This window comes from Amaranthus tricolor, chromosome 2 (assembly GCF_026212465.1).
Source record: "Amaranthus tricolor cultivar Red isolate AtriRed21 chromosome 2, ASM2621246v1, whole genome shotgun sequence".
Taxonomy (NCBI): domain Eukaryota; kingdom Viridiplantae; phylum Streptophyta; class Magnoliopsida; order Caryophyllales; family Amaranthaceae; genus Amaranthus; species Amaranthus tricolor.
The window spans coordinates 33,952,640-33,966,924 of record NC_080048.1 but is presented as its reverse complement, the minus strand read 5'-3'; the positions used below and the strand labels follow the sequence as shown (position 1 = coordinate 33,966,924).

At 32.0% G+C, this 14,285-nt stretch overlaps 1 protein-coding gene across 1 annotated transcript; it reads left to right on the top strand.

Annotated features, from left to right (window-relative positions):
- The first annotated feature begins 204 nt into the window (after positions 1-204).
- Positions 205-9,639, top strand: LOC130806396 (protein RAE1-like). Its single transcript, XM_057671456.1, has 11 exons — positions 205-386; positions 1,296-1,382; positions 1,777-1,854; positions 1,949-2,142; positions 4,442-4,583; positions 4,789-4,869; positions 5,538-5,666; positions 6,590-6,667; positions 7,466-7,537; positions 9,148-9,228; positions 9,329-9,639. Exons 1-11 carry the CDS (start codon positions 324-326, stop codon positions 9,374-9,376), a joined length of 1,053 nt encoding a protein of 350 aa, XP_057527439.1. The 5' UTR covers positions 205-323; the 3' UTR covers positions 9,377-9,639.
- The last annotated feature ends 4,646 nt before the right edge of the window (positions 9,640-14,285 follow it).

The window sequence follows — 14,285 nt, the reverse complement described above, 5'->3', positions numbered from 1 at the left end:
TAACAATATTTTAATTTTTTGGATATTTATCAATTTTGATCATAACTGTATCAATTTTGAAAATTAATACTTTTAAAGTCAAAATTAATACCTTGAAATCAAATTAAAAAATGCCCAGAAAATAAAAAATGTCCCAATACACGCACGAAATTGAGCCGAATCAAATTGACGTCGTCAGCCGTCTCGTGTGCGACCAGCTCTTGTATGCATTGTTCAATCCTCTCTATTTTGCGCCTGGAACATCCATTTAAACTCCCTGGTTTCTCCTAGACTAAAAGTCTCTTGCAAATAAACCCCCTTCCCTTAAGATTGTCGACCTTATAATGTCTGCATTTGGATCCGGAACTGCTTCTACAACCAGTCACAACCCTAACAAATCAGTCGAGGTATTTCTTTTTCTTTTTTCTATTATATAAGCGAATATTTTGTACGCCGCATTTGTTTATTGTCTTCCTGTTTTGAATTTTCAAGTTTATTTTTTGAGCTTATTTTGCAATTTGTGGATGATATATTTGTGTTTATAATGAATTACTGATTCTTGCTTGTATAGTGTTTTTGGCTGCAGTCTTGTTCTTTTTTTTTTTGACTCTTCTAGGGTTTCTATTGTCGTTACCAGAATTGACGTGCTTTCGTTCATCTGTGAAAGCCAACCTTTTTTTATAATTTGTGTAGACATTTGGAAATTTTACTTTTGAAGTGCAATTTTTCGAAAATGAATATTGTTGAATTGGCTTGAGAGGCATATTGGTGCCAATTAGTAGTTTGACGGACCATCACAATGCACAATATGTATTTGCTAATTTACCAATAATACCGAACAGGTAGCCTGTCTGGTAAGTTTATATAAATAACACAAGACAAAAAGGACGTCTGCCTTCCACTCGTCCATAAAAGAACAAAAGTTCTATATTTGAACCTCTGTTCTAAGAGGATTGGAATTGCATCATGGATGAGACTACAATACAACGTGAATATTTGCCAATGAAAATTAAGTGACGATGAACATGAAACTGATATCATTTGCTCTTGTCAATGTGAATGGTGATGATGTTTGCAATGAAGGGTCAATCAAAACATCCTCTTTGTTATTACAAGAGTAAGATTGGGTACATCCATTACCCAAACCCTCACTTTGCGAGAGCTACGCAACATTGGAGTAATGACATGCTGTAATGGCATGCTATACTCTTATTCCTTTCCTCAATTGAAAATTGAACATTTTACGTTGTATATTCTGTTATCAAATATTGTACCATAACCTCTTGTTGGTAACATCAAAAATTTATTTTATGTAGGTGGTTAGTCCTCCGGGAGATTCCGTTTCAAGTCTTTGTTTTAGCCCTAAAGCCAATTTCCTTGTTGCTACATCTTGGGATAACCAGGTTTGTTTATTAGAATCTACTTTGAAATTTGAATGCTGATTGTTTTTCCTTGTTCATGTCTCCACATGTACATCCATGTATTGGGCATATTTCAATTAATTTATCTTTCTTATAAGAGAAACATCCCTATATGAAATATATGATCCATGTTATATGATTTGATTTGTTTTCTTTCTCCTTAGTCCTCCCCAGCAATCTTTTAATTTGTATTATTCTTCTGAGTTATTTATAGTTACATTCTTTCGTGCTTGCTCTTAGTAACATGTGTATTCAACTACTGTATGCAATAGATTAAGTAGTGAGGCCTTTTGTGTATGCAACCTTTTATTTATTTTACTTCTTTATATTATTATTTTCTTGCATTTGATGTGTATATTATTGGACCTTGTGGCAGGTAAGATGTTGGGAAATAACAAAGAATGGTATGACTACCAGCAGTGTTCCCAAAGCGTCAATTTCACATGATCAGCCGGTATGTACATTCTTACTCTTCAATGAGCTAGATTTATTTTTTTATTCTCTAACTGATAGCTATATCTTTCTTTACCATTCATCTTTTGTTGAAGGCCTTATGTTCAACTTGGAAAGATGATGGAACCACAGTCTTTTCTGGAGGATGTGATAAACAAGTCAAAATGTGGCCGTTGTTGTCTGGTGGCCAACCAGTGACTGTAGCTATGCATGACGCACCTATAAAGGAAGTTGCGTGGATTCCTGAGATGAATCTTTTGGTTACAGGAAGCTGGGACAAGACTTTGAAGTAAATCTCTTATCTATTACTACACTTATTTCTTTTATAGAATTTATTTTGGTGTTGTGTAAAATGGTGTGTTTTGTAACACTATGGAAAAAATGAGATTCGATGCGGACATATCCTTTGGATAAAATCCAATTGTTGCAATTTGAGTTTTGATTCTTTTAGAAACTATGAATTATATGATTTGCATTCAAAATTTGCTTTTGGCTTGGTAATATGCTATCAAGGTGGCCACCCTCTTAACTTGTTGGCAATAGGTGCAAACTCAAAAGTGCAAATATTCATACTAACATAGACTAATGTTTTTGTAAGTCCTTGTTCCACGATACATATGCTTTAACAAAATTTTTAGTTCCAATTTCTTTGCTAACTATTGTAGTTTCAAATAACTCACTAAATTATGTGCACTTATTTACTTGAAGTTGCACATGATGTTTGCTACCAAAGGTCAATAGAAAATAATCTCTTTGTTAGTGTTGTCCCTAAAACCCTAACAAGGGTGAAATTGCGTACATCCAAATCCGACTGCTCTAAATCCTACCTTAGGTGAGAACCACTTAATGCCATTGGGTTAATGGAATGTTGTTGTAACTAGATTAATAGAAAGTCTCAGGCATATGACTTTTGCTTTTTCACCCAAATGTATAGATCATAAATATGTTTACAATTTACAAGGTATAATATGGGGCTTAAATCATACTCTAGAAAAAATTAATGTTCTATGCGCTTGTATTCTACTTCTTATGAGATGTTAGGATGCCGCATGGACCGTACTACTTTAGTTTGGGATGCTAGTTTTGAGGGATGATGGTCAATGGGGACAACTGCTTCTTTTAGGTTTTACATGCTTGACTTTGCCTTGAGATTTTTAATCGTCCCATCTCTAGTTGAGGAGTAGGAATGTTTTGCTTTTTAGAACGTTCCTGCCTTAATGTGGCGTTTCTCTATTGGCTTAGAGTGACTGACCTTTTAATGGCAGACAATACATACAAGGGGAGTCATTTCTGGAATGAAATTTGGAGATTGGCTACCTTCCCGAAGTGGAAAAGCTTTCTTTAGAAGATTATGTATGAGAAGTTCTTTAAAAGGGAAAACAAGGGATTGATGTATGATGCTACCTGATCATTGTGTGATTCTTGTGAAGAGCTGTGTATGTATTATTAGTTGATGAAGAGTGGGTGGATGTTAGTGAACAATTTATATCCATGCTAAAGCAATTGTGAAATCATCGAAATGAAGGTTTTTGCCATTGGCAAATTAAATGTATAAAAATATAAATTTGGACAGCCACTAAGTAAATGTGGGTCATCTTATTAGTGATAGCTCTCTGAGCATGACTTAGATGTGGTTGGGAGAAGGAACATAAATGATAGAATGGGGATGTTGTAGAAGGAGCCAACCTAATGAGACTACCTTTGGTCACTCAAGTGGTAACGCCAATCATCTTATTTTTGGTGGATGTAACATGGAAGAAATTCAGCCATCAAACTTCATTTGTTGAATTCATTTGGATCTATTTGTGCCTAAAGTCCTAGGCAAGTCCCATGTCTCTTCAAGCCATGCAAATCATGGATATGATTGCAATTGCGGTAATGATCATGATCTCAATGAAGCAATATATCACGGGCTTGGGCCATCATAGTGTGATTTAGCAAATTGAAAATGATCCATTTTTACGTATCCTATGTTTTTTGATTTTTTTAAAGATTGATGCTTACAAAATTCTAATTGGAATGTTCTTCTAATGACATATTTAATGGACAATGTGTTCAAATAACTGCTGTAGTGGATGTCATGTCACAACATGATTTCATATTACATGTAACATCCAGGATTTTTCATAATCTGGTACAAAGTGGTCATTAAGCTTCTGCCCTCATGGAAGCAGTTGAGTTTGCAGCATTGCAGAGATGGGGTATGACTCTAATCTCTTTGGATTCGTTGGAGCTTGTGAATGAACTGAAATACTGAGAGAAAATTTGAATGGAAGTGTAGCCAATCATTAGACATATAATCAACGTTGCCCGAGTTTTAATAAGGTTTATTACCAAAATGTTTATGGCTTCTTATCTCACTAGCCATGCTCTAGCCAATAGCCTAGAAGATTGAGCTGATTTAGCTAATTGTATTTCTTTTCCTGCTTTGTCTGGTGCCTGAAAAAAAAGAATGAAAAATATTGAGTGCTTGTGTCAATTATTCACTTTGATATATTTTCAAAACTTGATTTCAATGTCTACAGATTGCTGTTTTATGCTACTGCTTATAAATTACAGCATTGTTTCCTATTTGGATGTATTGGCAGGTATTGGGATACTAGACAGTCAAACCCAGTACACACGCAACAACTCCCAGATCGTTGCTATGCTCTTGCTGTGTTGCATCCACTACTGGTTGTGGGAACGGCAGACAGAAACCTAGTTGTCTTCAATTTGCAGAATCCACAGGTTTTTTTCTTCATTTCTTGTGCATCTCACTTTAATGGCGTATTTTCTAATAATTCTAGAGTTGTTCTTTGAGAAATTTTACTGCTCTTCTGCATATGATTGTTTTTATAATGCAAATATTATTTTAATGATATATAGGGATAATGCCTTCATTACATTCACTTTAATGTTTTACATTTCATGCCTAATCATATCCTATCTGCAGATAGAGTTCAAGAGGATCACTTCACCCCTAAAATATCAGACAAGATGTGTTGCTACCTTTCCTGATAAACAAGGCTTCTTGGTACGTATTCTGTTTGTTAATTTTAAGTGATGATAAATTATTTTTTTTGTTCAAGTCTCAAGGCGAGGAAACATAAATTGTTTCATCTGTGAAGTTGCAATTTGAAGTTCTTGCATTGATTAGAGGTGGTTTTTATTTTTTTTTTTGTCAATTCAATATCAAGTTCTCTGGTGTACTCACTCTCATCGTCTTTCATCCTTTTGCGTTTACATTGAGTGCCATCGCTTTTCCTTTTTCTATGCTTATTCTATCGTAGCTAGAAGTTTAAGAGCTGCTCTTTTAGATGTGCTTTCGTTGAGTACATGTCATTTAGTATTTTCAATAAGTGCAGTTTATCTTTGCTTTGTACTCTGAGAACTTTCTTTTTGGTTTTACTTGCATTGACTACCTGCCATTTAAGACTGGCCATTGCTAAATACTGATTCTGTTCTCCAAGTTGCTAATGTACTTTTCATGGTTCTTATAGTGAACACTCACTGATGTGATGCTTACCATGAGGCTGATCTTTTACTGTTGCAATTTTGTAATTTATATTTCATTTAGAGTCCTTGTGACTTTTACCAAGAAATAATTCGCCTGCAGTTCTAAGATCTAATATTGAATGTTAAACTGTTTTTGTTAAATTGAGATATTGGTTTTTCTGTTGTCCCAACTTTATGTATTCTCAGGTTGGCTCAATTGAAGGAAGGGTTGGTGTACACCATCTTGATGATTCCCAACAGAGCAAGAACTTTACTTTCAAATGCCACAGGGATGGAAATGACATATACTCTGTCAATTCTTTAAACTTCCACCCTGTAAGTGTTCACTTGATATTATTTGTTTGCTAATCTGCTTTCAGTACAATTGTTGCACTCTATCATCACGAGTGATGACTAGTATAATTAAGGCAAGTTAGTACTCTTTGTACTTGAGGGAAATTCTTCATTATTTTTTATGTGTTAGCTGTTCTGGATTTTTCTGCTGTATTCCAAGTTCTTGTTTGCAACTTTATGTGATGTGGGCTCAAATCAGTAGATACGGGACATTTTAGTCATTGACGGCTGGAGCTCAACATTGCACCAATCTCATTTTGTGTTGATTTGATTCATTTTGCCATTTTTATCCATTTGCACAATAGTTTTTTTAGTAGTTGAGGACTGGTGGAATCTCTTGTGTGTATGTTTTGTGTGATACCATCCATCAGATACATTTGGGGAATCTTGTGAGCCTTAAACAAATATGAACCACAAATTGTTCTCTAAATAGGGAAATGGTACACTTGTTTTGAGATTGCCCAAAATAGAATTGTGACACACTGATACTTGCTCTGAAACAGAGGGATTATGATCTACAACTATTTGTTTCTTGGCTTATTTTTCTTTTGTTCGTTAAGGATTTTGTTTTTGTATCCGCTTGTGTGACAATTGTCAACCATAACACTGTGCTTCCAGGATCTTTTTACAAGTGCCTTCTTAGTTCTTGCTATACGTCGTACTACTCTTTTTGGGTAGGCTAAAGTGCACCCCTACAATTGATGTTTCTAATATCTTCTTCCAACTATTATCTTGGAAGATGACATATTTTAAAAATGAGCAAAAATACCTTAGGTGCATGGTGCAAGTTGCTATTTGCAATTTTCTCCTCTATGTGTGATTCCACTTTCATCTTTATTTCTGTGAATGTCCTCTTTTTTTGTTCTGCTGACCTTGAACCATTGCATGGCTTTGTTGTGTTGCAGGTGCATCATACATTTGCGACAGCTGGATCTGATGGCGCTTTTAACTTTTGGGATAAGGATAGTAAACAACGACTCAAGGTGTGTCTTGTGAACAGTAGCTTATATTTAGCTGTCACCTTTGTTGGCTACTTTAGTGTGTGCTACTCAAGATCAAGCTTTTGGTTTTGTACAAATACATCATTTTGTTGTGTTACCTTGCATTGTTTGTCTTTCCATAATTGAATAAAGTAAATATTATCTCCTCTCTCCTCTTCTTCATCTTCATTATGTTCTCTTTTCTCCTCCTTTTCTTCTTTTCTTTTCTCTTCTCTTTGTCATAATTTGATGGACTCATGAGCTTTTTTGATTAGTAGTTGAAGCAATATTGGATGTCTTTGTTATTTTTAATGGATACCGGAGTACTTTGGTCATTGGACATCTTGTTTGTTCTCCAAATCTTGTTGAATAAATCAGTTAGCCAAGCTACTTCAATTGGCTTTAGGCATCTCTATAGCTTAATAAGTATATACATCTTTTTGGATATTAAGGAACCTGTTAGCTCTTCTATGTTGAACTTCATGAATTCCCTTTTGAAGGGTTGTCACCTTAGCTCTCTCCAGCTTTATCTTATGGGAAGCTTCTTAGCACATTCTTGAAATATTTCTTTCAAGAGAAAATAGCTCATTTGCAATGTTGGCGAAACATGTAAACATCTCTTAGATTGATTTTTTTAGGACATCTAAAATAGAAAGTGTCCTCAAAATTTTGAAGACAGAGGGGTATGTTCTTGCTCGGTTTGAGTGTTGTTAACATGCCTTACACAAAAGAACAGAGAGATTATGCACATACGTTGCCATGATTGGTTCTGATATTCATTGCTTATCTTTTTCTTGTCAGGCTATGTCAAGGTGCAATCAGCCGATACCTTGCAGTGCTTTCAATAATGATGGCTCAATCTACGCTTATTCGGTTTGTTTCTGTCTTGTTTTCTATGTGAAAGTGCATTTTTACTTTTGGTGCCCATTTCCATCATACTCAATGCAGTTGAATTCCACTTGTCTATTCTTGTATATCAAAATTATGATATGTAACTTTTACCGTTACACTTTCACTATTATTGCTATTTAAACATTTTTTAGTACTACCCTTTGTCCCTCTCATATTGTGCCTGTTGCAATATAAGTGAAATTTAGTAGAAAGGGTAATTGAATTGGAGAATAAAACAAAAAGTGAATGAGATAAAGAGAGAATAAGTTTGTGGATAAGATTAAAAAAATGATAACATTGGAAAAAAAAGGAAAGGGTGCAAAATTAATAGGACGAATTAAAATGAGAAGTGATTGTAAATTGAAAGGGACAGAGAGAGTATAGAACAAGGCCCAAGTGTATATGGTACAATTATACAAGACTGTCCTTTCCCATGAATAAATTAATTAGTTCTTTATGTCCAACAAAAAAATAAACTTTTGTTTCTTGCTCGACTTAAGGTGCTTTATGCGCAATGTGCTAATGTTTTCTCCAACGGAATTTTCTAAGTGCTATTTATATGTGCTTTAGCAGTGTTACCCTACCCAAGTTTTTACTCGCTGTGTCCCATTGTGATTGTAACATTTCATTTCAAAAGCTCTCATATAAAAGATGCGTAATGTGGTTGTCTTAAAGGAGCATATGGGTATGTTAGAACTTAGAAATCATAGATGTGATTGTTTTGGCTAATTTTCAAGATTTTCCTCCATTTTTGAGAATGGTCATCGTTAGTTTGTCTTTACTCTTTAGTGCCTTTCATTTGTCATTAAATGTAGAGATATGAAACTATGTTGTGTATTCATATATTGGTTTCTGATAATTATCGTGGGAGAGCTGTTCATTATTGTTCAATTATCTGGTTTATTCATAACATCAACTCAAATAGCAAATTTTTCGAGGGATTTTTTTTGCGTAATTGGGCTTATTACCATGTTCTCGTACTTTAGTGGTTGCCATAACTGACTAGATGTTGGTTAAGGAGGACCTTGTACAGTGTAGGAGACATAGAAATTTTTCTTTATCACAATACGAACACATGTATACTCCGTCTGTCTCCTTGATTTTGCTCCATATACTATTTTGTTCCGTTCAATACTAACCCCATTTGTTTATGATCCCATCTGTAATTCGATACTAAAACTTACAATTTATTTCGCTCTCCTATATCAAATTCTATAATTACTCTACCTACAATACCCCTCTAAATACTCACTTTCGTTCTTCTGGGTTGTTGACTTGTACTAACCTTTTGAACAATTGATAGTTTTGCAAGCAGAGGTGAACTTTTTTTACTGCTGAAGTTACCAAAGTTCCCCAGAGCCAAGAGTAAACCAAAAATTTTATTGATTTTTAAGTGCATTAAACTTGAGGAGTGCTTAGATTTTATTTTTTCTGTAAACCTTGTCCCCCAAAATCCCCACTTCATCCCGAGCCATTGAGTAATAGAATATTGTTATATTTGTTGCTTATTGAACATTTCTTACATCTTGGGAACCTTATGTGATGGATCTTGCAAGCTACTGCACCTGAAGCCTCATTTCTTCTGATTACAGGTGAGTTACGACTGGAGTAAAGGTGCTGAGAACCATAATCCATCAACTGCCAAACCTTCTATTCTACTGCACTTAACCCAGGTAAATTTATTTGAAAATGTGATGTATAACTTCCTAAAAACTTGAGTGTTTTTGCTGCAATTTGAACATCTATGTCTAAAATCATGTTTGTTTTGTTAAGGATTCCGAGGTTAAAGCTAAGCCGCGAACGAACAGTGGTAGGCGATGAAGAATAGATAAACACTCGTTCTTTATGACATTGATTGTGTATTAGACATTCATGTTTCTATGGAAGCTGATTTTGGTTATTTCCATTCCTCTTTATCGCTTTACACATTATTTTGAAATTTCAATAGAAAAATCTGTTGATGGAGGCTTTTGTCTACATTCCTTTTATGTTTTTTTCTGCATTTTGGTTTCGATGCTAACATGCTTTGATTTAGTTGACAATTACTTTCATTTTCGGTAATAAGAGATTTTTCCAAATGTCTAAGAAATAACATTTGTCATTTTTTATTATCTTTAATATGGTATGATATACAAGTGATCGTAATAAATTCAGATGAGATTCAATCATATCAGATGAAAAAACATGCCCTTATTAAAAATCGTACACAATGCACTATTATCTGTTTTATCCTATTTGAAGTTGGTATTATAATTTATTAAAGTTAATATTTTAACCTATTTGAGTTGGTATTTTAACCTACTCTCGTCATTTCTTTTTAAACGTCCAATTTGCTTTTTACACGTTTGCTAATGCACTAACTTAATTTTTAATATCTCTAATTGTATATAAAGCAAGTGGGACGTTTGAAAAGAGATGGAGGGAGTATTAAAGTTGATATTTAGAGTTGTATCTTAACTTGTTAAGTTATTGTTTTAACCTATTAAGTTGTTCATCTATTAAAGTTGATATTTTGACCTATTCAAGTTATTGTTTTATCTATTGTAGTTTAAATTAACTAAAATACCAACTTTAACTGGTTAACACTTCAACTTCAATAGGTTAAAAAATCAACTTTAACATGTTAAAATATCAATTTTAATAGGTTAAAAAATCAACTTTAACATGTTAAAATATCAACTTTAATACGTTAAAATACCGATTTAAATAAGTCAAAATAACAACTTAGAGCATAAAACACCAACTTAAACAGGTTAAAATACCAACTTTAATAGTTCAAATACAATTTCAATGTGTTAACAACGTAACAGGTTAAAATGCCATTTCAAATAGGTTAAAATATCAACTTCAATATGTTAAAATATCACTTTAATAGATTTATAATTTAATAGATTAAAACACCAACTTTAAATAGATTAACATGATAACTTTAATAGTTTAAAATACCAACTAAATAGGTTAAAATATCAATTTCAATATGTAATATGCATGTTGAAGAAGATATGAGAAATGCTGAAGTATTTTCTTATATCTCCTAATTATAGTGACACGCACGTATTCTCATTATTTTGAATATAGAAATATTTGTTTGCACCTTAGAAGTATTAACTATTAATGCATAGCATTAAGCCAGTAATCGATAACAAAAGAATACATATATTCTTACATTTGTGAAATAAAAATTTTCGAACACTGATTTTTTTTTTTTTTTTTTTGTTTCAGAAATAATCTTGTTATAAAAAGAGAAGGTTATTATACGGGCCGGACCGGGCCGGGCTCTATGTTTCCAATACCCGCATTCCTTTTAACAAGGTCAGACTCGACCGGACCCATTTTTATTAACGCCCGAACCAACCCTTATTTGGCCCATTGCATAGACCTAGTAATAATCGTGCATTTGTTAATTTTTTTCTAATAATAAATTGGGCCGATTCAAATAGATGCGTATCTCAAAAAAATATGTTTTTAGATACATATACACCTCATCAACAATGGAGTCTCAAATTGACAAGTGTAACCAAAATATAAGTAACTTGCTTGTTTTAGTACTCTATTAAACTAACTTTTTGGGTAAATTTATTTTTTCTTATCTTAGATACAGTTTGTAGCTTATTTGATTTTATAATATTAAGATAAATTTGTTTTATTACTATGTAAGCCTTGTTCAATTAACTTTAATAAATAATATCATTTCATTTAATTTTAATTAGTAAATATTATAAGTTTTTATTAATGAAACAATCAATAAAAATTATTTAAGTAAGAATCAATTTCAATCACTAAAAAATAACTTTGTTAGTAAAAAAACGCACAAGTCTAATATGAATTGTCATATGAAAATCCAAGCACCCAAAATCAGAGAAGGTTAAATTCAACGATGAATAATTAATATTAAGAATTTGCCATTAATATTAATAATTAATACTCAGTTTGCATCTGAATTTTTGCCTATAAACTAAAGTAAAAATATCACATATAAAAGCATAATTCAATGTAATTACACAAATTGTTGTAAAAGACGATCTTTCCGAAAGACGCATTATATATAGGCTAAATAGCCCAATTAACATAACTTAAAGAGGAAATAAAAATATAGGCTTCATATTTTAAAGTCATCTCTTCAAAAGACGATCTCTTACAAGAATAGCTGATATCGTTATACTTATAGTTTTTAATTTTATCTAGTACAAATATTAATGTTGAATAAACAATAAGAAATAGGGAGATATATAATCTAAGATTGTGAAAATAATAATATTCAATAATACAAATACTTGTATTTATTTGTCAAATAAAATAAACTTTTGTCCCTAGTTATGATTATTTGTTGGCACATGTAATAATATATTTTAACAATAATTATATATGGTTATAATGATTATTAAAAAGTGAAGGAAACATAAACTAATACTCCTAATTATTTTAACGTCTTCCATAAAATTAGTTAATAAAATGAGTAAATCCCAAATTAGTAGCGAAGTGAAATAAAGAAGTAGAGACTATGTCTATAACAATACATAATTAAGATCCTAACATTACTCACACACTTACACTCATAATTTGTTATTAATACCAGATTATTACTCCTAACCTCATATTATTAATCAAAAATAGAATTTTTATTCTTATATTAAACCACTATGATTAAATCTTAAAGCAAATCACTTTTACAATTTTACTCCAAAAAAAAAGTCTCTAAAATAAAAATTATAATGGAGAACTCGGAATTGCTTGAAGGTCTCCTAAATGAGAAAGTCGATCTTGTAAGATCAATCAAATCCTATCTTACTACTTTTTATTTTGTTTTTTTTTTTCATGTTTCATTTGTTATGCTTTCTCCCTTATGTTATATATCGCGGCTAATATGTAAAAAAATATATTGTTAAGTGAAATCTTGTTTAAATCGTATAAATGCATATTTTCATAATATTGACTTTTTATAATTTTTATATATGCATATTTCAATATATAAATGATAAAAAAAAATTCATTAGATTGCGTAAAAAAATCAAATGTAACAAGTATAATGAGGAGAGGAAACTTGAGTTTTGAGACTACTATTAATTACTACATTTAGATCAATCGAGTATTTAAGAGACAAAATATAATTAGTTTACCAATATTTTTGTTTTTCATGTTTCATTTGTTATGAGTTTTAAAACTATACTTAATTTAGAACAATCGAGTAACTAATGTGTTATCTAATATTTGCTATATTTCTTTTTAAATGTAATTTAGTGTATATATTAAGATTAAATATTATAATTTGACTAAATGAAAAATTATAAAAATTACATATTAAAAAACTATATTTTAAGAAGAATAAAACAAGATCTCATATGACTATATTATTTCTTATGCATGAGTTAAAATTATCAAATAAGATTGAAGATAAATAATATTTCTATTAAAATGTAGCTAGTGTTGTGAAACAAACGAAGTACATAAGAGACAAATAAAATTTGAATATCCGCTAGTTGATTATGAAGAATTATGAATATAATGGGATTTTTTTGAGTATTTTATTTTTTTAAAGAGAATCATTAAATCTGGACTAAATGTATGTTGTTTACAAAATGTGTATTAAAGTTATGTAGCCTTTTTTAGATGATTACCGAGTAGGCTAAATGAGGGGAGGATTAGGTGAGAATCGAAATTATGAGCAATCTTAAAAATTAGTACTTGGTCATCAAATGAGACAAGATCCGAATTTTTTCAAAATAATTTAGTCTTTTTAAGATGATTACCGAGTAGGTTTAAGGAAAGGGAGGACTAACAGACTAGTTGAGAATCGAACCCTTGACTAGAGGTGTTCATTTGGGTCATCGGATTGAATTGATTTGATGTTAATTATTTCGGGTCGGTTTGAAATTGGGTTTTATGTTCATATTGTTTTTTAAGCTGGTTGAGAATCGAACCCTTGACTAGTCAACGGGTTGGGTTGATCTGATGTTAATTGTTTCGAGTCGGTTTGAAATCAGATTTTGCGTTCCTATTGTTTTTTACATAATTGTAAATTATTTTTGAGACGTAAACATGACATCAATATCTTCATGATGCATACAATAGGAGAGCATTCCCATGGATGAAGTGTTCAACCAGCTTAATTGTTCAAGAGAAGGACTATCATCAGAAGAGGGAGCTCAAAGGCTCAAAATGTTTGGCCCTAACAAGCTAGAGGAGAAGAAGGTCTAGCCTCAAATAAAAAGAATTTCTTTCTATTTTTTTTGAATTTGCTACATAACGTCTAAAAAGCTCTCAATTCGAGTATCTTGACAACATCTAAAAAGCTTTCAGTACGATTTGCGTTATGTAGCAAATTCAAAATGACGCAGAAGTAATGTACAAAATTTTATCTTAATTTATTTGGTAATAAATTTCTTATGCATGAAAATGAAACATTTTAACAGGAAAGTAAGCTCCTCAAGTTCTTAGGGTTCATGTGGAATCCTCTATCATGGGTCATGGAGATCGCTGCCATCATGGCTATTGCTTTGGCTAATGGGGGAGTAAGGACTAAGGACTTATACTTCATTTAAGCATACGGGGCGTTTGGTATGGAGACTAAAAAGAAATGGAACGGAAAGGGTTAAGTAAAATAATAATGAATGTGATACCTTAACTCATTCCATCACCCAAGTCCAAAAAATCTATACCAAACAGACCTTTAATAGTGTGCGTAAACTAAAATATACACGTATTTGTGTATTGTGTATCATGTATGAAATGC

Bases quoted from the DNA above. Each gene is read 5' to 3' on its own strand.
- LOC130806396 (XM_057671456.1), top strand. From the start codon at position 324: ATGTCTGCATTTGGATCCGGAACTGCTTCTACAACCAGTCACAACCCT. The intron at 387-1,295 runs GTATTTCTTTTT...TATTTTATGTAG, and splicing joins ACCCTAACAAATCAGTCGAG to GTGGTTAGTCCTCCGGGAGA. The intron at 5,667-6,589 runs GTAAGTGTTCAC...GTTGTGTTGCAG, and splicing joins ATTCTTTAAACTTCCACCCT to GTGCATCATACATTTGCGAC.